At 40.3% G+C, this 27,662-nt stretch overlaps 1 protein-coding gene across 5 annotated transcripts in view; it reads right to left on the minus strand.

Moving 5' to 3' along the window:
* Nucleotides 1–27,662, minus strand: part of LIMCH1 (LIM and calponin homology domains 1) — a 283,557-nt gene that overhangs the window by 48,266 nt on the left and 207,629 nt on the right. For 4 of the 5 annotated variants that reach the window (XM_075567284.1, XM_075567275.1, XM_075567268.1 and 1 more), the window contains 8 exons: nt 18,021–18,284; nt 15,270–15,566; nt 14,326–14,586; nt 13,156–13,503; nt 12,161–12,433; nt 11,162–11,479; nt 10,366–10,614; nt 7,079–7,114 (listed from right to left, as the gene is read on the minus strand). In XM_075567284.1, coding sequence (XP_075423399.1) covers nt 7,079–7,114; nt 10,366–10,614; nt 11,162–11,479; nt 12,161–12,433; nt 13,156–13,503; nt 14,326–14,586; nt 15,270–15,566; nt 18,021–18,284 — 2,046 coding nt within the window. The remainder of the gene's footprint in view (nt 1–7,078; nt 7,115–10,365; nt 10,615–11,161; nt 11,480–12,160; nt 12,434–13,155; nt 13,504–14,325; nt 14,587–15,269; nt 15,567–18,020; nt 18,285–27,662) is intronic. The other variant, XM_075567302.1, reaches the window with a different exon arrangement.

Raw genomic sequence — 27,662 nt, forward strand, 5'->3', positions numbered from 1 at the left:
TTTCAATCGGGTTGAGGTCTGAACTTTGACTGGGCCATTGCAACACCTTGATTCTTTTCTTTTACAGACATTCTGTTGTAGATTTGCACATTAAGTACTATATTATTCTTATTAGTACCCTGGTTTAGTGGTTTGGCTTATTTTATTCATTGCACCTGCATTTGAGCGCTTTAGCCACTTTCCACATTTGATTAGCAGCACCTGTCTGCTACTTAGCATCTTAATTCCTCTGGAAACAGTAAGTGTGTACTTAGTTTTTCACACATAGCTTCTCCATTTTGGCTTTATTTTGTTAAATAAATCATGACACGGGGTAATATGTCATGTATTGTTGTTCATCTGAGGTTGTATTTACCTAATTTTTAGACCTGCTAAGGAACAGATGAATGTTATTATGTCCTGATATGTAAAACCATGAAATTCAAAGAGGGTGTACTTTCTTTTTCACATGACTGTAAATAGATGGCAGACAAAGCAAAGCAATAATCAGACACATTGATGTGTCACCTTAAACTCAACTGTCTTTACTTTTAACACTTGATAAATCATTTGGGACTGGGTCCACACAAGATGTATTTATTGGTGTATTGGTTTTAGGCAATCTCAAAGGGACAAGAACCATGAAAACACCACTGTAAAATGTAGCATCCTAAGACAAAATGTGTTACCTAGAAGACGACAAAATGTAATCAAAGTTGTTAGTATAATTTTTTTTTAAGTGTTTCCTCTTTTCTTTCATAAATGATCAATAATAACCTAATGTCCCTTGCTATTAGCATTCAGTATTTAGTCTGCCCGATCAATCTCCAATGTTGGCTTCCCACCTCTTTTCTGACATGGACTACCTCCGTTCTCAAAAGACAATCACTTCGTTATATCTTGGGCCGTCCTCTGGGATGCCCTTTATTATGGGACCAGCTAAGGACCGCCGCTCTTGCACCACAGGAATTCCCAGACAGCCAAACCAGCATGTGCTTTTTCCAATGCCGCTCCATATTCACCAGAGCACACTGAAAACCATCAATAAGGGGCTTTTGAAATTAAAATCGACATCCCAGGTACTGGGCTGTCTTGAAGTGTGACAATGTGTGAAACCTCATTTAGAAGGTTTGACTTGCGACCCTTCTGAACGTTATTCAGTGCCAACTTGCAACAGGGAATTTCAGGCGGCGGAAGGCAGCGGCGGCAGAGGAGGAAATGTGTGGTTGGCTGCGGCAGAGCCTTCCCCAGCGGTTTTACCAAGATGTGCCAAATTCCGATTGACCTCACCGCTCGATTGCAGTCAGGTAAGGAATTTTAACTGTGGGAAGAGGGGGTGAGAGAGGATATGGGGGGGAGGGAGAGAGAGGATGAGGGGGGGAGGGAGAGGATGAGGGGGGAGGGAGAGGATGAGGGGGGGAGGGAGAGGATGAGGGGGGAGGGAGAGGGTGAGGGTGAGGGGGGAGAAGGGAGAGAGAGGATGAGCGGAAGAAGGGGTGGTGTCAGAGGAAGATGGGGGGTGAAAGAGAAGGGGGTGAGAGATAGGCGGAGGGGGTGTGAGAGGGGAGGGGGTGAGAGGAGGTGGGTGTAAGAGGAGGTGGGTGTGAGAGGAGGTGGGCGTAAGAGGAGTGGAGGTGAGAGGAGGAAGAGGTGAGACGTATGGGGGGGGGGTTGAGCGGTGTAGGACGTTTGGCCGCGAGCGCCATCGCCATCTTTAAATGTCCTCCGATCTCCCCAGCTGCAGGCCCCTCACCTGGCCGCCACTCCAACCGCAAATTTTCCAGCTGAAAATGCTGTCGGAGCGGCGGCTGCATGAGATGCCCTGCGGCGGGGCAGATCTGAGCCCATTTGAAGATGACGCAAGGCAGCGAAACGAACTGCGGCGAGTACTGTAGTTCTGGTGGTGGACAATGGGTGGCAATTTTGACGCAGCCAAACGTGCTATTCCAGTGAGAAAGGAGGAGAGGGATGAGAAAGAATGGGGAGGGGGGGTGAGAGAATGGGGAGGGGGGGTGAGAGAATGGGGAGAGGGGCAGAGAGTACATGGGTATAACACCAAAAATAAAGGGCCAAAAATTCAAGGCTTCAGCGTGAAAGGCTGAAGATTTGCCTAGGTGCCGAATTCCCTTGCACCAGCCCTATATACTTGTGCTGAACCTCTATGCCTTACTTATGAGTGCAGGGCGCCCCAGAGTCATTTAGGGCCGAACCAACGGTTGGGATGGCTTCTGGCCAGTGTATTCTCTCCTAATAACAGTAGTAATAAGTGTAGGTAAATAATGCACCTACCTACACAAAGGGTCTTCTGGCGCGAAAACACACGGTTAACCATTTTAATTCCTCCTCCTGAAAGATGCTTGGGTGCGTCACATTTTCCCATTCCATGTAAACGTTTTATTGCAACAATTTCTATGCCTTTTGTAATGTGTTTTCAGTGTATATTTCAAGTAATTGAAAGAAAAACTTCCTATGACCCCAGTGGCGGATTTAAAAAAAAGATGCTGCCCTTAGGCACTTACCTGATGCCGCCCTCCTCCTCCAGCATAATTTGACACCACGCTTCCCATTGCCATGGTAACGCGACACCGTGTGACATCACGTTGCCAGCCGCGTGTGCGCAGACGACAAGGGACGATCTATTCCGCTCCAAAATTTTGCCACCCTAAGCCTGGGGCTATCGGGCCTAATGGGAATTCCGCAACTGTATGACCCTCCATTCCCTCTCATCTATACGTGTTTCTCTTTGTCTCGTGTCTCTTACCCTCTTAGTTTCCCCTCTCCATTCCTCTGCACTGTTCCAATACTTCATGTTCCCCCCTCTCTTTTCCCCATGTGTTTTATTAGCCGCTGGTTTCTCTCACACTCTCCCACAGGCAGTATCCTTGCCTCTCACACACACACACCCACACCCACACCCACACCCACACACTTAGGCTAGGTTCCCAATGCAGCCGGCGGCGCCCGTGCCTCCCACCAGCCCCTTACCTCCTCCCTAGCTGTCCCCAGTCCCTCCTCGCTCCCTGGCTCACTGCGTACTGTGACGCGTCAGCCATCAGGGGCTACAACAGGACTGTGTTCCCGTGCGGCAACGCGTCACATGGTGCGCCAGGGAGCCAGAGACTGGATCCGTATCAACCAACCACATACCAGGTAATGATAACCAATGGGAGCACACACACATACAGTGACACACACACACACACACACACTTATTGCTTAAAATAAATAAAAGATGTGGGGAGAGGGAGACCTTTAGGGATAGAGCTTGGATCTTGTGGGTTTCACCGTGGATAGAATGAACTGAGGGCTGAACCGGCGTTATGGCCACACCCCTTAGTCATGGCCACACCCACCTGAAAAAAAACCCTGCCTACAGAAGCGCTTTGCACGCGCCGGCAATCTAAGTGCCTTTGGGAAGCGCGCGGGGCCTCTGTAAACCCAGCGCCCCCCGCAGACAATCCACCATCTTTTCACTAAAATAGAGACATATTTCTTGCAGTAAACTACGATAGAGACAGCAGCACCATGTGTTGTTTTAATATTTGTATTTTTTATTCACTTAATGTAGTCATTACATGTAAAATGTAAATTAAAAAATGTAAATTAGCCTAGGAGTGCACCAAGTAAATGCACTTTCTTTTGATGATTCGCTAACCTTGTTAGTTACAGGCATACCCCGGTTTAAGGACACTCACTTTAAGTACACTCGCGAGTAAGTACATATCGCCCAACAGGCAAACGGCAGCTCACGCATGCGCCTGTCAGCACGTCCTGAACAGCAATACCGGCTCCCTACCTGTACCAAAGGTGTGCGCAAGCAGGGAGACTATAGAGCCTGTTACAAATGCCTTATTTACATCAGTTATGCACGTATATGATGATTGCAGTACAGTACATGCATCAATAAGTGGGAAAAAAAGGTAGTGCTTCACTTTAAGCACATTTTCGCTTTACATACATGCTCCGGTCCCATTGCGTACGTTAATGCGGGGTATGCCTGTATTCATTTATTTGTGTCTACATTTTGAGTACATAGGTTGCACCCATTGCCATCTCTGGGCAATTAGGCATCACCTAAAAAATTGATTGAGTATTTTTCTATTGGAATCTAGTGAACGGTGTGTCCTCTGTTGTGTTGAGTTCCAATAAAACACTATTTTTACAGTAGTTTTTTGCTTTCTTTTCAGTAGGGATTGTGGCTTAAACACCTGTAGTATTGCACAGAACAGAGCCCCACTACCTGCTACTTAGCACAGTATTTGGTAAGTTGTACACGTATTTGCCAATATGCCATACAAAGTACTTTAGGGCGAGTATTTATTTTTGAATGTTCTGGCTTTGACTACCACGCAGAGTATGGTGGCATGCAGAAAGGCCTATTTGATTTTGATCTAACATACTTCAACTTCAGTCCTCAAGCCCCACAACCCCCCCCCCCCTCCCCGACAGGCTTTTAGGATATCCCTGCTTCAGCACAGTTGGCTCAATCAGAAGCTTAGGTCTGGATTATAGTGCGGATTATAGTGCGTGCCTGCGATGTCACGAAACTTGTTCACCCTCATTGGCTAAACAGCTCACGTGACGCACGGCGCGCGAAAAGACAAAAATGTGTATTTTCAAAAATCTGTTGCGTGGTTGCTCTTTACCGCGTGCGCGCACTATGGGCGGCCTCATAGCGTTCCTGCATTTTGTTTGCAACGTGCTCACTATAATCGCGGCCTTAGTCGAGGACCTGACCTGTTGGAGGGCGGGAGGGGGCTTGAGGACTGGCGTTGTTTTACTTCCATATCAAAATACATACAAATCCGTTCTTTTTGGTCTTGCACATCAAAAGGCCAAACAAGAGGTTGTGTTGAATATAAACTTTTCAAATTGCCTTATCTCCTTTGTTTTTTATGATCTAAGGTCCTTTCTATTTGTATGTTTATGTGCCCATTTGATATGATGCTACTGCCAGAGAACACTTTTTCCTAACATTTCATTCGGAAGGACTTATATTTGTGAATATGTTTATATAAAGTACAGATGGATTGGGTTCTTCCATCAACAAATGGTCATTTTATTTACGGGCTTTCAGCATAATTTTCAACACAGGGAAGGCATCTGAATAAGATCCCAGTGAGTCAGGAAGATTATGGATAGGCAATCAATTAAGCTTAGTGTGCTGTTGGTTTCACAAAGTGTCTTTAAAGACTTACTTACAAAAATTCCCTCCCAGAATACATTTATATTCACGTCCATTTACTAATGTAGCCTTGATCCCCTCCAAGCAGTCTTGATCTTCACAAATTTCTGTACCAAGGAGTTAATGATATTTGTATCTCTGTCTGACTTGTGTGGTTTCTATGGCAATGCTTGATGACCATTTTAATTCATCCCTGAAACCGTTTAGAGCTTGCCAAGTAAAAAAATGAAAAATAGCACATAGGGGGAGGTGTGTGTGTGTGTGTATACAGTGTATATGTATATAAATAAATCAACAGGGTTCATAGGGGTGACGCTAGCAATTTCAAAACTATATATATATATATATATATATATATATATATATACAGTGTTCGACAAACCTATACATTTGCTCGCCCCGGGCGAGTGGATTTAACCCCCGGCGAGTAAATATTGGCCCAAGCAGCACACGTTTGGTACTAGGTGGCGAGTAGATTTTCTTGTGTGGCGAATAGATTTTTTGGTGATTTGTCAACCACTGTGTGTGTGTATATATATATATATATATATATATATATATAAAGCAGAAAGTAGCCGTGTTAGTCCAGTTGCGATAGTGCAGAATAAATGAGTTCTTCAGTATTAGGTGATACCTTTTTTATTGGACTAACAATTTATGTCATAAATATGACATAAATTGTTAGTCCAATAAAAAAGGTATCACCTAATACTGAAGAACTCATTTATTCTGCACTATATATATATATATATATTAATATATATATTAATATATATATATATATATATATTATATATAATATATATATATATATATATTATATATAATATATATATTTACACATTATATATAATATATATATTTACACATGTATAGATCATTGATTATAGTGGCACTCGACTAAAAATGGTGTACTACCCGGGTGCTTTAGCTGCCAAGAAATTGGGTCTAATAGAGAGTACAGTAATAGCAGGCACATCAGGACTTATGCAAATTTGCTAAAAAGTTTATTACGAAGGTCAGCGTTTCGGCTCTCCAAGGAACCTTAAAAATGCCTCCTTGGAGAGCCGAAACATTAACCTTTGTAATAAACTTTTTGCAATTTTGTTTAAGTCCCGGTGTGCCCACAGACACACACACTTTCCCCCCCCCCCCTCTGTTTATATACATTAGTAATTCAAGCAGCGCAGATTTGAAAGAAGATCTCGAACAGCCTGCTGTAAAGTACAGGGTGTCAGACAGCCGCAAAGTGCCCAGCAAAAGAAGAAACTGAAAATACAAAGCAAAACATTGGAAAACCTTTCTGCAGAGGCACGCCATTTCGCACATGATGTAGATAATGAAAGAATTAAACAGTGGACTGATCTACTTCTCATGTTGGACTGTGTATAACCAGGAGTAGGGATAGGCATTGTTGGAAGGGAAAATGAATTCTACTGTATATTGGACGATCACAACATCCCACTTGATACAGTCAAAGACTGTGGGAAAGCCCAACACTGCGTATGAAATCAACCCTTACCTCTCCCGGTTTAGGTTTTACAGTTTTGGTGTTAAACTGTATAGTACCCTTAAATATAATTACATGCCGTAACCTCTAAAATTACTACATTTTTTTCCTTTGGCTTGTTGTGCTTTGCATTTTAAGAATAAAAGAAAGGGGATGAAAAAAAGCAAGCAAGAAATAGCAAGACATTTGGCAACAAGTACTGATTAGTCTCATGCTCAACGTTCCTCTTAAGTAAAAATGGAGGTGTAAGTCACAATTAAAATGGCTTAGTTTCCCATAGGCAATTACAGGTCAAGAATGCAGCACATCTCAAAGGTGAACTAGCTGTGTAAGGACTATTAATAGATCATGGACACATGCACTAGTTGGTTATAAGAACTCTCCAAGCACAGGAAACCACTTACTCTGCGTCATCAGACAGAGCAGCTCTTGGGCTGAATCTACAAGACCAAATAGAAAATGAGCATTGTCAAAATATTAAATAATCAACTGCGCAGATTATTGCAATTATTAAAAACATGAACACTGTATATTGGGGTATTTTGTATGTGTCAGGCATTTATTGTAACTCAACAACGATGGTCTTACCGATACCAGCTTAATTTCCAAATTCAATTCCTCTATATCCAATTGTACACAAATATTGATATTCCCTTATTGCTATAGACATTTTATGTCCCGTCCAAAATCCTTAACACAGAAGGCCTTGTGCAGAATACAATAAGACATGCAACGGTTTTCAAGAGTCTCTAAACAACTGCTACTCGAAGATCAAAGAAACCTTAAATATTGGAACCCTCAATATAAATTGTTCCGCATTAGAAAATCACAATGGCAAACCTAGCACTATCGGTGCAACGGGTTTACTTTTAGGAAGGGTATATAGAGGGAGGGTGGAAGGAAGGAAGACAGAGACAGGGGGAGAAAAAATAAATAAATTATACTGCACCGACACACTTTATTCGAGCAAATACCCAGTATGTACCTGGCAGATACCTGGAATGCGCCGCTCCTCACCTCTGACAAGCCCCGTTGCGTTTGCCTTCCCAGCCTGGGTTCATGCCTGGCTGACGGGCGGCTGATCTGTTAAATGATAATGATTAGGATTTAATAGGCTGCAATGCTTCGCGTGTCTACCAGATGGCATAAATTCATGAATTGTAATGCAGTATATATATATATACTGTGCAGTATTGCAGCCAGCGGGAATAAAATGCTTCAATCCCTGCTTGGAAAATAACCCAATGCACTCGGGCAGAAAACAGTCACAAACCTCAATACACCCGGGTATACCCGAATTCGTGGGACTAGCCGAGCTCGAATAAAGTGTGTCGCCAGTGTAATTAAACAAAAAAAGGTAGGCAGGCGCCAGGAAGACAGAAAAGAACCTAGCTCAGGCGTGGCCAACTGCAGCCCTCAAGGGCCATTAACAGGTCAGGTTTTAAGGATAACCCTGCTTCAGAACATTCTCAGTTAACAACCTGTTGGGGCCCTTGAAGACTGGAGTTAGCCACTCCAGAGCTAAAAGGATGATGTCCTGAGTCATTGAAGGGTTCTGATGTAAAGCGAGCATACCGTATGTGTATACAGCTAAACCCCGTTATAACGCGGTCCTTGGGGTCCACAACCCAAAGACCGCGTTACAACCGGGGTCGCGTTAAAATTTCACCAGCATCAGCTCTGGAGCTTCCTCATTACAGATTTAAATCTCCATTTTGCCGCCTTACCAGTGCGCTCCTCTTCCTGCTGTCCACGTGCTCATATCTCTCTGCTCTCTTGCCGTCGTATGCCATTGTTTTTTTCAAACATTCAATTCAATGCTTTATTGACTACCAGACACAGACACAAATAAACATTAATACATTTTGTACAAAACACATGCAGGGATTGAACTCGGGACCTTCTGATACCAATGCATTGCCTCTTACCTCTACACCATAGGCTTGGTGTTACAAGACAGAACCTATAAATATATTTATCCTCTACAACACAAGATACATGTCAATGTGAAATGTGAATGTGAAATCTTAAGTCTATTTCTAGCTGTCTATGACATCACACAGTTCTGTGGTCTAGTGGAAGAACTTCTTACCACCATATGCAAGGGTCTTGGGTTCAATTCCTGTATGAAATGGTATAATTAACTTTTTTAATAAATTATTATTTTAATTATGTTGTATAATTTATAAATATATAATTCTTTATTATTCTTTATTAAATAATAATTATTCATTAATCAATAATGATGTATTAATAATAATTCATTATTAATCATTCTTTATGATTAATTATGTATTATTAATAAGTATGATGATTAATTATTATTAACAGTTAATTAACTAATTAATAATTATTACTAAATACTTAATAATAATTATTAATACTTACTTATTAATGAAACGTATTAATACTTACTAATTATTAATAATTAGTAAGTATTAATAATTGTTATTAATAATTAAGTATTAATAATTATTATTACTAATTGGGTGGTAATAATTATAAAGTAATTATTAATACTTAATTATTAATAATTAATACGTTTCATTAATAAGTAAGTATTAATAATTATTATTAAGTATTTAGTAATAATTATTAATTAGTTAATTAACTGTTAATAATAATTAATCATCATACTTATTAATAATACATAATTAATCATAAAGAATGATTAATAATGAATTATTATTAATACATCATTATTGATTAATGAATAATTATTATTTAATAAAGAATAATAAAGAATTATATATATATAAATTATACAACATAATTAAAATAATAATTTATTAAAAAAGTTAATTATACCATTTCATACAGGAATTGAACCCAGGACCCTTGCATATGGTGGTAAGAAGTTCTTCCACTAGACCACAGAACTGTGTGATGTCATAGACAGCTAGATATAGACTTAAGATTTCACATTGACATTTCACATTGACATGTACCTTGTGTTGTAGAGGATAAATATATTTATAGGTTCTGACTTGTCACACCAAGCCTATGGTGTAGAGGTAAGAGGCAATGCATTGGTATCAGAAGGTCCCGAGTTCAATCCCTGCATGTGTTTTGTACAAAATGTATTAATGTTTATTTGTGTCTGGTAGTCAATAAAGCATTGAATTGAATGTTTGAAAAAAAAAAAAAAAACCCTATGACGGGACAGGCAGAGAGATGAGCACGTGGACAGCAGGAAGAGGAGAGAGATGAGCTTTAAGAGGAGAGTGTAAGGCGGGAAATTGGAAAATTTGAGATGCAGGTAAGCCGGCAAAATGGAGGCTTTCAATTCGGGAGCCATGCTCAGACCGCGTTATAACCGATTCGCGGTATAGCGAGGCGCGTTATAACGGGGTTTAGCTGTAAATCTAAATAATTGACTCAATATACTAGAAAATGCACCAATTCATTTCTATATTACATTTCTCAAACCCTTTCTTCATGAAATTTAAGAAAAACATTTATAGGTAAATTACAATATCTAAAACACATCAATATATGTAATTTGGCTTAAATAAAAAACTCAGTTGGCCAACTTCTTTTTTTATAGGAAAGATCGCATGTAAATTTAAACCCATGACTCTAAATGGTACAGTATGTTGGCTTTGTATATTCCAGCACACATTTGGAATTTTAACTTGTGTCACACTGAAAAAGATGAAGAATTCACTCCAATTAATTCAAATGATCTAACCTCAATACTTCATGGTCACATCTTTCAAGAGTTTTCTGGAGTTGGGAATTTAGCCCTGTACAGTTGGGGTTCACCTTTGCACTATTGCTCTGAACGGATTCACATGTTTGAAGGCAAGTCAAATCATCTCTTAGTTCAGTAATCTGCTCCTCGGTTTCATTCTGATGGAAGGGCTTTGTAAGATTGTCAAACATGACGGGTGCAAGAGTTTGGGGAGGATTATTTGACATGGAGCTCGGTGGGATGGAGCTAAGGGAGTAATGTCAAAGTTAGTTACCAACGCTATGTTGTATTGTACAATCTTGAGCACAAAAAAAAAAAAAATCTTCCAGGAGTAAGACTGGCAACACTTAAATATAAAAGTAATTTACACATGTTCTTACTCTCTCTGCCTAATACAACTCCTCAACGTAACGCTGCAGTAATCCCTCTTGTAGAGACACCACTCACTATATGAAACGCGGCCTCCCTGACTTAAAGCTACTAGGATTACCTGCATACTCAACAATATAGTATTTTTCCATGTTACCGTTTATGGAATAGCGACTGCTAGAGTGTCAGGGCTCGTAGAGGGGGAAACCCAGCACCAATACAGCAAGCAGAATGAGATAAACTATTTTAAATCTGGTTTTCCCTTCAAGTAAAACATGAAGGTTAGCGCTTACACTATGCTCGTGTACGATAGAAAATGAAGACACTGCTCAATGGAGCAAAATCCCACCCCCAAAAAAGACACCAAAATGTGACTCAAATAATTATAATTTAACTTCACATAACTAAACAATTGTTTTCTGACCTCATCAGTTTCTTTTCCTTTTGGGGAGAGAAGTGGGGTTTCCCCTCCTCTTTCTGCTGCACGGAAAAGGGAACTGGGAGGAAGTAACCTATGACGTTTATGCTGGGCTGCTTCTGGCCGACTGAGATTCTTCTAGTCATCATATCATCCTTTTCTGGGTCTGGTGCTTTTGCTTCCATTTCTGTGCTTCCGTCATCTCCACCCAAGTCTTCTTTCACCTCAGCAGGTTTTTCTGTATTGATCAGAGAGCTGGTCTCCAAACCAGAAATAGGCGTTTTCAAGTACTTACTTGCTGAAGCGTTCAAGAGTAACCTACTCCTGAAGGAACAGTATTTAAACGTTACACTCCGAGGAAGTTGAATATTTCCACTATACAAGCACACACCATGCGTATTCTGAAGGGCTGTCAATAGAGATCTGTGAAATTATCGCCAATGTATGCAAATCATGCCCTTTTCCATGGAAATGTTGGCTATTTTTTTAAAATTAAGCATTAAAAGTCAAAGTACTGATCTTGATGTACTTGTACTTAATGTACAATGTACTTACATGATCTTCAACTCTGGTCACACAGCCCTTTACTTTGCCATTTTTGCAAAACTGGTGAAAAGTAGCAAAATGAGCAACAGTTTAAGCATTTTAAGCAATGTGACTGAGAAATGAGAAACAAATTCTGCAAAGCATATTTGAAGGAAATGTGCACATCTCTAGGCATCAAAGAACATGTTCATCACCCTCATCGAATGTTAGGGAATTGGCAATCTCACAAACGATTAGTACTAAAATAATAAATGTCTGGAGTATTTTTATAAAAAACACCACACACAAGCAAAACCACGTCTTTATTTAATAAAATCTGTGTTAATAGAGTAAAAACAAAAATACAGCACATCTTTCAGTACGAAACACTGACTACCTACTGTACATGCACCCCCAAGCTATTACATGGACAGCACCACACATTTTGAAACACACAAAAAGGGCAGGCAAGAAGCTCACAGTAGTTGACTTTCATCTCGTGATGTTTCAGGTTTCCTTTCATCCAGGTCAGTCTTTAGACCCTTCTTCTGTTTATGATGGTCATGGTCATTTTGGTCATTGGACATGGGAGACAACTGGTTAGGTCTTGCGAGCTTCTTGCATGCACCCGTTCTCCTGGCCAACATGTCATCACGCTGAGTATCTAGAAGCTGTGCATCGTCCCCTTTCCCAGGAGGTGCAGGTGAAAGGACGCCTCTACAAAGTTCAGCTGCAGCTAAACCACGCAAATTACTGAAAACAAAATATTTGGGTTTGAAGAAATGGGCAATTTGAGCAAATTCCCATAAAAGTAAAGCAGAGTGGTGTAGTGGAAAATGTTTGCATTAAATCGGCACAATATATAACACTAGGAATTGCAGAGACTATTACCATGATACTGTATATCAGATTGCCAAAATGGCTGGTTGATTGATGTTGGGAATATTAATCTGGCAATTTAAGGTTTAGTGTGCAAATGTCACATTAAGGCTAAGACATGACGTGTTAACCTTTTCCTACTAAAATTCCAGACAGCTGTGCCTGAAGCAGCTAATGCAGAAATGTCTTATTAATGAGCACAGTAAATCAAATGGGAAAAGGCATATCAGTTGGAAAATAAACAGGAGTGACTTTCACCCCCTGAAAATAAATGCATTAATAAACCCAAACAGCATGTAGTAACTTTCTAACAGAGTTCAACAAAATAAATATTTAAGAGGAAAAAGGTTGGATAATGCAAGAAAGCTTTGTCATTGAAAAACAAGATGTTCGCTTATCAATATATGTATAATTAAAAAAAAGGTATATATATATATATATATATATATATATATATATATATATATATATATATATACATACATACATGACACGCTGTGTTGTGTTGATGTGGTGAAGCATTTTATTGTATATATTAAACTAAAGGGCTATTCCTTATCTTGCATTCCTTATCTCGCGGCAGTAGCTCTCATTACCTCGATTCCTTCTGGAAAACCAGTTCCTTAGTTGTGTTCTCCAGGCAATGGAAGCTCTGAACCAGGGATGACGAAATGGCTTTACCACCTCCCCTATCAGAGGCACTTCCATCCTTCACATCTGCTTCAGATTCCTCACCGGAACCAGGCTTCGCAATACAAAGTCTATCCCATCTCTGCTGGTCAATCTCCGTTACCGGGCCGAAGTGCACAAACTTCTGCTTGTTTCTAGCTCGTTTCTCTTGCAATGATAACTTGCGCCTACCAAAGTCATCATTCGCTGCTCTACTCACATCGATCGTAGATGACTGGTCAGCACCACTAGGCTGTACCAGATGCTCATTTTCACTTGGTTGAGAAAATAAATTATAAACAAAAATGAAGACACGGATCTATAAATAATTGCTTACACACTTATAATAATATGTCGCTTATCTGGTTTCATGTTTTAGATAAAAATGCCAGAGCATGTATGTGCTTGCTAATCATGTAACTTTGAAATAATACATATTGATAGAGATTTAGAAGCAACGCATACTTGTGAAATACAGACTGAACTGCTAAAAATATTCTAAATACTAGTTAAATTATGGAAAGGTTCACTGGATCATAGGCCAGTAATCTATGTGGCTAATAATCAGGGAAGCCAATATTAGCTACTGTATATTACTTACATTTACGTTATGTAGAATATGGCTTGTGCATCACAGTTAAGAAAAAGACAACTCGTGACATCAAATATTGGATTTCTGTTCACATTATCAAAAAGTATTATTTACACACATTAACTGCAGTGTATTCTGTCACCCATTGTCTGCAGATATTAGCAGTGCCCTTTCCAATACACTGTCAGAGAGCCCACTCCACCCACTGGAGCCAGTTCCATCAACGGATCAAAAGAATGAGCACGTCTGCTGTCCAATCTCCAAAATGATGAAATAGTCTTTATCTTGATAACATTAAAGGGATTAAACTATTCTTTTATTTTGTTTTAATGTTCACTGTAGGTGAAATGGAGAAGTTTAATATCTAACAGTAAATACTTAAAAATTGACATATTTAAAAAAAAAAAATATATATATTTTTCAGAATAAGAGAAAGGAACAATTTCCAAAACAATCTGGGACTATATCTAACGTGTCACAGAAGAGAACACATCGCCAAACACACCTATTTTCAGAAGACACCGTAAGCCTCTGCCAAGTTTCCATGTCCGTCTTCGTAATTGAAGCCACTGCAAAAACCAGAGGCTCCTTCTGCTGGGAGATACTGCTCTGAGTTTTACGTTTGGCCAGGTCATCTCTCTGAACATCAGGAACCTTTTCTTGCTCCACTTCTGTGTCTGATACTTTGTCTGCAGACCCCAGAAATGTGGTTTTCTTGCGAGTGACAATCTGCTTTTCTTTCTGTTGACCTTGGTTTTCATAGTTGCTGTGCATTGGAATAACAGGTCAGTTAGTTACATTACAAGCCACTACTTTTGCCCTGCAATGCTTCTATACATAGGGCACTTCGGTAAAGTCCAAGGCATCATTACTTTTAGGTAACATGAGCATTATATGACAGAACTCAGTTACATGTAGCTGGGGCCAGTAGAGTTTTTGGCCCTCTTAATACTAAGCAAGATAGTATGTATTATGGGTGGGCACTCTCACTACTGCTTTGGTTATAAAAAGGGATATATATATTTTTTTTTGTTTTGCTGGAAGTCAGTTTTTTTTTTTTTAATTATGAAAAACAAAAAAAATAAGCAGAAAGATTTTAAAACCTCAAACTTTTTAGCAAAAGTGTGCGGGTTTTTGTTTGTGAACTTAAAAGTACTCCCAGCTTACATTAAAAAAAATAAAAATAAAAACACGTAATAGCTTTGTAACACTATTTCTCCAAAACAGAAATGTACTTGGCCAACACTATTCAGCAATTGATGAAGATAAAAGTTGCAATTAGAATATTTTTTTTCCTGGTTAAGGGGAGAGTAAGCTGAACTACACTTTTATATAGGTTTGTTGTTTTGCATATACCAAAGACTTTGAAAATCAAATCAAATAATGGGAGCTGACATTTCGATGCATGCGTATTTACTTTTGCATGAAAGGAAGAACAGTTGTGCACACCTCTTATCCACAGACTTCTTTGGGGAAGCATCGGATGATGTTTTGGAAGTCTTCTGTAATGGATTATTTTTGTTCATATAGGATCCATGTACAAACTGATTGAATGGTGTAGTAATTCGAAGTTGATTTATCCTTGCTCTCCGTGTTGCCAGATCATCTCTCTCTATATCGGGTACTCTGCAATCCTCCACCTCTTCAGAGCCAATGTCCATCCCTTCACGGCACATCACCAAAGTGTTCTCTTTGCGAAGGACCATATCTGCTGCACTTTCACCATCTTCCATGGGTTGCTTTTGACTGACACAGTTATGGTGACATTATACAGTGATCAACAAATACATTGACATCAAAGGCAAACCGTTTCCGCATGCAGATTGTTGACGATTAGTCATGACATCCCCCCAGTTGCGAGTTCAAATAAATACTCAACAAGTGCAATTTTAGCCCTTTAGGTTATAAAAATTAACATTTTCTGAAAATCCCAAAATATTACAACGGTCCAAAATAAAAATACTGTTGTACATATGTACAGGTGTCAATGTATAGGTGGATCAAGTAACTACATAGTGACATCGCAAAAAGTTCATCCCCGGCTTAAAACAACTGAAGATGAAAAAGTACGTTGCCTTACTGTAGTTTTTCCATGTTGCAATAGTGTGTGATGTGCTGGTACAGTATGTAATTATATCCCTTGACATACACAGATTTCTTAAGTAAACGTCAGCATTGTAGACTGTTCCGGACTATACATCAACTCGTGTGCAGTCAACACTGGTCTAGCCAAAGTGGGTTCAACGTAAACCACTGCAAAGCGGCTTCGCGACGAGAAAACATTTAACAGTCATTTATTTCAAGCCAAACCAAAACCAGATGGGGTCACTAAATGTGACAGTGTTAATATTAGATGCATTCCAACTTTGTCAGACAAACAGTAACACAATATATTAGGAACTGCAAGTCAGATAACAATTGTACATGTGTTAGGCGGGTATTTCCTTTTGATTCGCCCATGTATTCCACTACTGCTTTCAGACTTTTTATTTGTGTGTGTCTGACATGGAAGTGATTGTCACTAGAAACCACACAATATTCACATCTTAAGTTAGTGCTGAATGGGGCTAGCCACACAATTCCGACAATTTCCTCCAGTCTGGGTACTCAATTACCAAAGCCCAATTGATTAACAATCCGACCAAACCTGATATAAAAGAAGTATATCAGTCAATAGCACAGGCGTGGTGTGAGGACACCAGGGAGTACAAGGTACCATTTTTTGGTACGTTCATATCACATTAAACGAATAGAGTGTAAATCTGCAAATACATTAGTGTGTACAAAAATGACAGAGGTTTACAAATACAGTATTTGCAAATAGAACATACACATTATAATAAATACTTTATAATAAAGGTCTTTATATTTATATTAAGTTATATAGGCTGGGTATATAGTAGAACAAATAAAATAGAATTAAACTAGGAGGGGAACATTTTTTTCCCTTGCTTCCCCATATTTTTCTATGCTGCGGACGTAATTATAATTTGAAAAGGGATGCCAAATGACTTCATGTAAACTTGTTTTATTACTTTTTTTCTAGAGCTCCTAATTCAGCTATTTCCCTCAAGTCTATAATGGAAATGGGCTGCAATTACCATTTCTGCACTCATCATTTTTGTGTTGTTGCTATAAGTAAGCAAAAACCATTGAATTTCTCTGAATGTTCTATTCTGTGATGGAAACCCAATATGAATACTATCGTTTAAAATCGCATCTTATCGCTAATTGAATAAATACAATTATAGAAACAATGAATCCTGGCCGAACGGGCTTCATTCCCAATAGGACATCCATTGATAAAAATAGAAGGTTGCACAATACATTTCACATGGCCAGAGAATTAGATTATCCTGCTGCATGTTTATTTACAGTACGTATTTGAGAAATTCGGTTTTGGGGAAAATATTACATAGATTAAACAATTATATAATGATCAAGGGAATGGTTATAAACGGTCATTGTGCGTCCTTATAGGGACACGACAGGGATGCCCCCGCTTTCTCCTTTGCTTTTCCTTCTAGCTCGGCAGTCATTTGCGATACGAATTAGAAAGAATATTACTTTCACAATGTTTCATGTTTAAATACACCGCACTAAACACCCCGTTTTATTAACAAAGTTTCCATTTTTTTTTTACATTTTTTAAAGAAAAACAAAAATGAAGATTTTAAAACCTTATATTTTCTTGTAATTGCCCAGGTGTCCTGGAGCTGGAGGATCTTATGCTGCAATGGAGTTGAATGGCTCTCTGCAACAAAGTTGCATCTCGGGAGAAAACCTCCGATATCTTTCTTAATAATTTGATACACTGGTACTCTTCAGCCGAGGGCTAATTTCTGACCCTATCAGATATATTTAAAACGGCCCCCACAGCTAAGGTCCTAGCCTTGCATTCACAGGTAGGGGTAGTACAGAAGGTCAGTGCTACCACAACTGACCTCCCTTGTACGTTATTACTCTCCTGCCAAATGAACTGCTACAGTCGATCCAGACAAGTCTGGGTTCCAGCTCCTTAACGTAGCATTTCCCCCACAAAATGTGCCGTGTATATTGTAAAATCAGCAACGAATGCAATGGAAAGCACATGCTTCCTGTAAAGAGACGTAATCCATGCCAACATACTGAAACCGACAATGGTGCAAAAACACACAGCAAACGTCAAAAACGTGGACAATCTCACACTGCGTAGCTGACCTGCCGTAGCGTTTTGTTGCAGGCATGACCTTGATACCAGCTTGTTCAAGGTTTTTAAGTCTTCTGACCTCCTCTGCGTCTTTTGGAATGTCAGAAATAGGTGATTGCTCCTTGACGGGACCTTCATTTTGATGAAGTTTTATTTTAACTTTCCCGTTTTTTCCACTTGAGTCTTTCAGGTTAACCACCTGCTTAGTCTCATCTTCTTCACACTGAAAGTATGTCTCATTTTGTTCTTCCTTGATTGTTTCATGGTGACTTTGGCTATTGATTTATGCAATACAGTCAAACTACATGACACTTCCATATAGAAAATAAGACATACATATTTCTGTTTTCTAGGGACTTCAAACTTAGTAACAAGCAGTAATTGCCACAATTTGCAAGGCTTACAAACTACACACAATAATTGCCGTTTCAATAATGTGTAAAATTATTAGCATTAGTTAACACATACAAATCTATATGCATACTGAAATCTTATTGGCGTTTATATTTTAATGTACCTTGCTCAAAGAAATATGCAGTTTTATCTAATTAAAACACAGTATCCATAATATTTTAATAACATTTGATGCCTTGAAGGCTTTTGTTTCTCTGGTCTTAACTTGCATTAGCAATTTCCACCTTGTCCAATCTCTGCCTCACTCATCTTTAATTCCCTAACACCCCACGTATCCACCTCCCTGCCAAACTACTTGCCCTAGTTGGTACCTAAATACTTCATCCCATCTCATTTGAAAGTTTGCTGCCTGTTTTCTTCCTTTAACATTTGCAACACAATTGTCCTCTGCAGGTTCACACCCTCCACCTTTAAGCCGCTTTCAATCACACTTTAATAGATCTCAGACTTATTAGATTGTATTACGAAATACTCTCCAGTTTCCAAATTCCACATTCACATGATCTCTATGCTCCATCTATTGCTCAAATATATATTTTACCCCAAACTCCATCCCTATTCCTAGATATCTGACCTTTCTAAGCTTCTCCCATCTCTTCTTGCATCTGTCCAACCACCACACCAACGTCCTGCAATACTCTGGGTCTTATGTCCAGTAGGAGAGGTACCCAACATTGATTTTTTTTTTAATGTTTTAGAGCAGGGGTGGCCAACTCCAGTACTCGAGGGCAACTAACAGGTCAGGTTTTCAGGATATCCCTGCTTCCGCAAAGGTGGCTCAATCAGAATGAGCCACCTGTGCTGAAGCAGGGATATCCTGAAAACCTGACCTGTTGGTGACCCTTGAGGACTGGAGTTGGCCACCTCTGTCTAAGAACCGAGCCACGCATTCAAGGGTGATGGAAAGCTCTTAATAGACTGGTACTGCCGACTGCAACATTCTGGGTCTGATACCATGAGAGCCAAGGAAAACGTAAGGCCCACAATAGACATTCTGTTTATCATACACCAGAATATACACATGTACACGTTCTGCCTATCATACACCAGATTATACACATGTACACATTCTGCCTATCATACACCAGAATATACACATGTACACATTCTGCCTATCATACACCAGAATATATACATGTACACATTCTGCCTATCATACACCAGAATATATACATGTACAAATTCTGCCTATCATACACAAGAAAATATACATGTACACATTCTGCCTATCATACACCAGAATATATACATGTACACATTTTTTTTACCTACCTGTTAAAAAATAAATAAAAAAAGAATTAAAAAATGAATATATTTAAAACCATCATGTATTGATCAAAAGCAATGGTGATATGTGATTTAATCCAACGTTTCATACAAATTAAACAACATTTCTCATAATTAAATTATTACTAAACTTTTCATTGCTTAAATAATGACTTTTGCTTGATTAATGCAGTTGGAGCATAGAAAATCTCTATAATTTACACAACACTTTTTTTTTTTAAAGTGTGATGCAAATCCTGCCACTTTTCAAAGGAAGTTTCTAAAACGAAACCAACTCCTAAATTACTTTATGCTGTCCTAGTTACATGTGAAACGATGAATGCTTCAACTACTATCTTGTGTATACGTGCTACTACTGTACAATGAAGAGAAGATAATCACATAATCACAGGATCGCATTCTATCTCCCATGTAATGCATGTCTAGAATCGCTACGTTTTATGCATCAAATTCAAAAGTGCTTCACAGAGTCCCCAGTGACACCCCTATGCAAAGATCCTCATGAGATAGAAGTTTGCAGTAGCTTTCTTCACCTCCATTCTAACATACATATTCAGTGTATGCTGTGAAGGTAGAATCTCATTAACTTGGCCCAGTGGCGTAGCTAGACATGTGCAGGGCCCCGGACAAAAAGAATGTCACGGCCCAATTAATATTAATTCTGATTGCGATTTTTTTCTCCCTCCCCATCCTATCCATGAGCCTCCCTCATCATCTCTTCCTCCTCCTCCCTCATCATCTCTCCCCTTCATCATCATCATCATCATTCTCTCCTCTCCCCAGTATGTCTCTTTCCCCCCCCAGCACATCTTTCTCCTTCCCACACATAATCTCTCTCCTCCCCACACGTTTCTCTCTCTTATCCTCCACCAGCATGTCTCTCTCTCGCCCTCCGAACAACTCGATCCACCCCCCAGCATTACTTTTTCTCCCCCCACCCACCAACTCCCTTCTTACACATCTCATATCATTCTCTCTGTTCTCCCCTCATGTATTTATTTTATTTCCCACTAATATCTTTTTTGCTCCCTCTTCTCTCACACATGCATGCCATTCTCTTTATTTAATCCCCCATATATTTTCCCGTCACCCCCTCTCTATCAACCTGAGGTTTCTTTTCCCAGCATCTTTTTCTCTTCGCCTCTCTCTCTCTCTCTAATCAAATTAAGCTTAATTGGCATGACGAAAGAGCATTTCAGTATAGCAAAGCATGAATAATAGGGGGTGGGGTACAATGATTACACAGTACAAGAATAACACGGGTAGGGTATAATGATTGCACGGTACATGGGTAACAGTTACACACAGGGATGTGGGGGTTAGAGGGCGTCTCTCAGCCTGTGGCAGGTGCTGATGTAGTGTGTAGCCAGTTCTGCTGTTTCATCTTCTCCCAGGAGGATCGCTACTTTTTGGTTCTCTTCTATATTATTTAAGTTCTGGATAAGAGCTGTGAGTTTCTCCAGGTGGGCACTAATAACTTCAGAGTATTGTGTACAACGCAGCAGGAACTGGGTTTCATCTTCTACCTCTCCTAGCTCACATCGCTGCCACAGTCATCTTCCAGTTCTGTCTATGCCTGCCTATTTCTATTTCCGTGCTGTGGGCACTCATTCTGTACTGGCCCAAGGTCTGTCTTTGCTTTGGGTCTTTTACCTTCAGTAGGTAGGGTGCCAGAGTGTATTCTCTCTGTAGGCTGTGGTAGGTCTACAGCTTCTTTGAGTGCTGGATATCATTTATCCACAGTCACATACTGCTCCTTCATTTCGCTGGCGATTGAGTTGATTTGTTTTTTCGGCAGGCTGTTGATCTGTGTGGGGTTTTGTTCTTGGAGTGAGAGGACAAGTTGTTTGATGGCACAGGGTTTAGTGAGGAGGTCCTTTCATTGCTCTGAAGCAGTAAGACTGTGGCTCTCTCTGCCTCTGTCAAGGTCTCCTAGACATCCTGCTCCCAGCCATAGTTTCTTTTTCTGTCCACCGGGTGTGCGGCTGCTTTCTGGCTGCTCTGAGGTTCCTCTGTCTGTGTGTCTTCTTGTTGATCCTGTTCTCTGTCCTTATAGTTCCTGTTTCTGTTTCTCCCTTGCCTTTGTTTTGTGTCAGACTCCTTATACCCATGATTCTGCCACAGCTTCTGTTCCTATACCTGTTCTGTTCCGTGTTGGAGTCCTGTACCTTATTAAAGGCCCTTGCTGGTAATCTGGCTTGTCCCAGTGTGTTCCCTGCTTCCTGGCCTCAGTCCCTGTTCCCTAGTCTCAGTTCCTACTCCCCTGTCCTGCTCCTGCCTCGACCACGCTGCCGCCTGCCTCTGACCTCTGCGTATAACCCCGACATTCCTGCTCGCCGCCTGCCTCCGACCTCTGCGTGTGATCCCGACGTTCTTGCTTGCCACCTGCCACCGACCTCAGCCCGTGACCCCAACAATCCATGCCTGCTCCCCACTGTTCTGGCCACCGAAGTCCTACCCGCTCAATGAGTCTCTCCCGTGACAGCCACTCTGCCTCGCTCTCTCTGCCTCATCTCGCTCTGTCTCACTCTCTTGTCTTTCTTTTCCCTCATGTATTTCTCTCTTATACTTCATTTTCTCTTTGTGTCTCTTCTTTTCCATCTTCTTCCCTTTTCATGTCTGTTTTTACCCCCATGATTTAATCCTTCCCTCCCTCTCACCTTTCCCAGCCTGTCTCTCAAGCTTCAGCTCCAGCACGCTGCTCTACTTGAGGCCCCACACACCTACGGACGCCCTCCAGAGGAAAGGATTTCCCCTCTGTCCTTCCTGCTTTATCTCACAGTGCTGCCCACTGATCCAGGCCCCACCCACCTGCAGAGGAAGGAGTTTACCTTCCTTTCCTACTGCATCTCCTGCAATTTTACGCCGACGGGGGGGGGGGGGGGGGGGAGAGCGGCCCCCCAAAAGCGCAGGCCCCCGGGCTTTGCCCAGGCTGTCTGGGCTATAGCTACGCCCCTGACTTGGCCAAATCACATCTTCTCCAGAAAATCCAGAAGTAGGTCTGCATTTCTGACATTTTAGTAAAGCCAAACGCTGGTTACACCCGAGTTATTATAAAGTGCAGATCATACCAGATTATAGTGCATGTCATAAAAACGTTACAAATACCTAACAAGATAAACAAACTAAAAAATATAATAATTTTGTGAATCTGCAACGGACAATTTGGGGGGATTCATTTATTAGTATATTTGAATCTATTTGTTACTATTAAAACCCCACCTATTAACTTTATAGCAGCAGCTGAGTGTCTTTTTTTTTTTAAAAACCTATTTCAAGTGATCTATTCTCACACTTTTCAAATGCGGATTATATTTTTAAAATCTAATGCCTTGTTCAGGGGATACATGCGTTTGAAATATCAAGTGCCTGGGGAGATAAAATGAAGCTCTCCCCAGAGCATAGGGCAGTATAAACATCAAAACATGTATTGATTTTTTTTTTTAAAGAGCAGGACATGCTCAGGAGGGAAAATGCGAACATTACAGGAGTTACTCAAATAGGCTTCTGAAGGGAAGCACTTTTTACCGCCTGACAGTGAGGGGCTCCTCAGCTTTTTGTGCAACATGATCGGCGCTCCCAAGTGCATGCAGCCCTTAAATAACCTGAGCAACGGCGAACAGTGTACGTTATAAGGGCCCCCGGGGTGGCACCTTTCTTGACGTAAACATTGAGTCATTAGGGCTCTGAAGGGGTCAATGGACAAACAAAAATGTCCCTGGCTGCCAACGCGGGCAAAACTGTAGCAAAGAAAATGTGGAAGATTATAGTGAGGAAAAAGATCCCATAAGAGACTTCCGAAGTCTATGTCATTTTAGCAACATGGTTACATAGTAAATGAGGTTGAAAAAAAAGACATACGTCCATCAAGTTCAACCTATGCTAAATTTAGACGACAGATATTTTATCCTATATCTATACTTACAGTATATTGATCCAGAGGAAGGCAAACAAAAAAAACCCAGTGACATATCATCTCCATTCTGAATTCCTTCCTGACTCCAAGAATTGGCAATCAGATTACTCCCTGGATTAACATCCTTCCCATGTTTACTTATTTGATATATCCCTGTATACCTTTCCTTTCTAAAAGATGCCAAACCTTTTATTGAACATATCTATTGTATCTGCCATCACAGTCTCCATGGGTAATGAATTCCACATTTTAACTGCCTTTACTGTAAAGAACCTTCATTTGTTGCTGGTGAAATCTCCTTGCTCCAACCTTAAGGGATGACCCCGTGTCCTTTGTACTGCCCGTGGGATGAAGAGTTCTATTGAAAGCTCCTTGTATTGTCCCCGAATATATTTGTATATAGTTATCATATCCCCTCTTAGAAACAAATCTAATTTAGCTAGCATCTCCTCAAAAATCAGATTTTCCATCCCCCTTTATTCAGTTGGTGGCTCTTCTCTGCACTTTGTGAGCCCATTAAAAATTAAGACAAAATCAATGACACGGTCTCTGCAACCAGTTCGGCTATTGGATCTTTCAACTGCATTATATAATACAAATTCTTGTACTGGGTTGAAGGAGGGGCTCAGTGAGCAAAGGCACCGACTCTGAAAATGATGACTTTAAAGCAGGGAAGCCTGGTTCAAATCTTGGCGTCAGTCACTTTCTGTGCCTCAAACACAAAGAATAGATTATAAATTCTTCTGGGCAGGGACTGTGTCTGTAAAAAGTAATGCGTACTGCATGCTATATTTTAATTGTGAAGTGCTTTCCCATTGGGAGAAAAGCGCTATATCAAGTAATGTTATAGTTTCATAATAGAGGAGGTTGAAAACACACACACACACACGACATGTCCATCAAGTTCAACCTATGCTAAATTTAGATGACAGATACATTATCCTATATTTGTACTTACAGTATTTTGATCCAGAGGAAGGGAAACAAGAAACCCCAGAGAAGCATTATCCAATGCTGTCTCATAAGGGGAAAAATACATTCCTTCCTGACTCCAAATGATGCCAATTAGAGTTCTCTCTGAATCAACATCTTTCCCATGTTTACTTATTTGGCATAAACTTGCATACCTTTCCTTTCTAAAAAAGATGTCCAAACTTTTTTGAACATATCTATTGTATCTGCCATCACAGTCTCCATGGGTAATGAATTCCATATTTTAACTGCCCTTACTGTAAAGAACCCTTTCCTTTGTTGATGGTGAAATCTCCTTTTGTCCAACCTTAAGGGATAACCCTGTGTCCTTTGTACTGCCCTTGGTATGAATCGTTCTTTTGAAAGCTCCTTGGATTGAACTTTATACAAATATATATCCCCTCTTAGACAACTGTTTTCTAACTTAAACAAACATAATTGAGCTAGCCTCTGCTCATAAATCAGATTTTTTTAATGCAGTGGCGCCAAAAACTGTACTCCATATTCAAGGTGTGGTCTTACAAATGCTTTATACCGAGGGTCTCAAACTCAGTCCTCAAGGGCCACCAACAGGCCAGAATTTATGGATTTCCTTGCTTCAGCACAGGTGGCTCAGTCTTCAACAGAGCCACCTGTGCTGAAGCAGGGATATCCATAAAACCTGGCCTGTTGGTGGCCCTTGAGGGCTGAGTTTGAGAACCCTGCTTTATACAGTGGCATAAATATGTTTACTTCGCTTCCATCCATTCCCCGTTTAATACAAGATAAGATCTTATTTGCCTTTGCAGCTACTGCATGACTTTGGGTCCTGTTGCTAAACTTGCTGCCTGCAAGCACTCCATCAAGGATTGGCCTAATTTTTCCCCCATTTAAAATTTGTAAATCGCCTGGTTTATTCTTGTTACCCAAAATGCATAACCTTACCTTTAGCCGTATTAAACCTCAACTGCCATTTCCCTGCCTATCTGAAATTAGATCCTGCTCTGATTCTACTACCTTACACAATTTAGTGTCATCAGCAAAGATGGAGACTTTGCTCTCTATGCCAACCTCAAGGTCATTAATAAACAAGTTAAAAAGCAGGGGTCCCAGTACCGATCCCTGAGGTACTCCACTCACGACTTTAGCCCAACCTGAAAAAGTTCCATTCATGACAACTCTCTGTTGTCTGTCCTTCAACCAGTTTTTAATCCAGGTGCATGTGTATTTTTACGGAGTCCAATTTACTTTGCTATTTTATACACTAACCTTGTGTGGAACCGTATCAAAAGTTTTTACAAAATCTAAGTAGACCACATCAACTGCATTACCCTGGTCTAAATTCCTACATGCCTCCTCAAAGAAACTAATGAGGTTGGTTTGGCACAAACTATCCTTCATAAATCCATGCTGACTGTTACTAATGCATTTGTTATCCATTAGCTCAGGGGGGCGCAAACCTTTTTCCCTGCGCCCCCCTGCCGGCTGTCCCCTCACTCCCGCGCCCCCCCCCAACCCCAACTTACCCTCGCACCGGCGTAATGACGTCACGTTGCCATAGCAACGTGACGTCACATGACATCGCAGCGTCATTTTGACGCCGCGTTGCCATGGCGACGCCGGGAGGAAGCCGCCGGAGCCACGGGTAAGTATGGTTTACAGAGGCCCTGCAGCTCCCCCGGCACTTAATTTAAGTGCCTTCGGGAAGCGCGCGGGGCCTCTGTAAACCCCGCGCCCCCCGTCGGCAGTCTCGCGCCCCCCCTGGGGGTCGCGCCCCACAGATTGCGCACCGCTGCATTAGCTATTCCTGATTATCCCATGCTAAACATTGAAGTAGCTTCCCCACTATACATGTAAGGCTCAGAGGCCTGTAATTCCCCAGTTGTGATCGAACTTCCTTTTTAAATACAGTCTGTTTAACGCCAATCTTGTGGTACCGAGTCTGTGGAAATGGAGTCCTTGAACATTAAATTTAATGGTTTGGCTATTACTGAAATTAACTCCTTAAGAACTCTTGGGTGCATGCCAAATCGGGGCCAGGTGCCTTATTTACTTTAATTTTATCAAGCCGCCTATGAACTTCTTCCGCAGTTAACCAATTGTTCATTAATATAGAGTTTGTGGCTTCCTCCAGTGGCACTATTTTTGCAATTGATTCCTCTCTGGTAAATAGAGGCCGAGAATTACCTCTGCTTTTTCCTTATCTCCAATAATTTGCCTGCACATCTCACACTGAAAAAAGGTGCCCTATATTTTCTTATTACATATTTTTGTTACGGTAAATAACTTTTTTGGGGTTGATGTTACTTTCAATTGCAATAATTATTTCCTTTTTTTAATTTTCAATGTTTGCAAATTTGATTGCCCTTTTCCAACTTTAGTTCTTATAATTCTGTACGATGTCTCCGTCCCTTCTGACATTAAGAATCTAAATGCCTGCCTCTTACTTTCCATTTCCTTCCATCCATGTTTATTTAACCACATTGGTTTAGACTTTTTTCTTTTATATTTATTATCCACTGATAAGTGATACACTGATTCCAATTTATTCCTTGTAGATTAGTCCTGTTTATTAAACTCTGCCTTTCAAAAATTTAAAGTCTCTCTCTGTTGAACCCATGTAATGTGGTTTTTGATAATATGGTCTAATTTGAATTAAATTATCACCGTTTCCCCAAATGTTCCCGAACTTGAATATTTGTTATTACCTCTACGTTGTTTAATATTAACAACTCCAGTATTGCCCCTGTCCTGGTTGGTTCATCAATAATTTGGTTCATGTAATTGTCTTTTATCACCCCCCAAAAACCTGTTTCCTTTTGTTGTAATGATAATCTCATTGCTCCAGTCTATGTCTGGTTAATTAAAATCACCCATTATGCAAACATGACCTAGTTTTGATGCCTTCTCCATTTGCAAAAATATTTTGACTTCCTCAATCGCACAGATATTGGGTGGTTTATAGCATATCCCTACAAACATTTTCTTTGTACTTTTACCGCCACTGCTAATGCCTAAAGCATCATATTGCTCCCTTGTAGGTATTCATTCAAGCTCTCCCATTTCATCTGTCAGGATTCTTGCA

The sequence above is a fragment of the Ascaphus truei genome, chromosome 1 (assembly GCF_040206685.1).
Source record: "Ascaphus truei isolate aAscTru1 chromosome 1, aAscTru1.hap1, whole genome shotgun sequence".
NCBI classification, from domain to species: domain Eukaryota; kingdom Metazoa; phylum Chordata; class Amphibia; order Anura; family Ascaphidae; genus Ascaphus; species Ascaphus truei.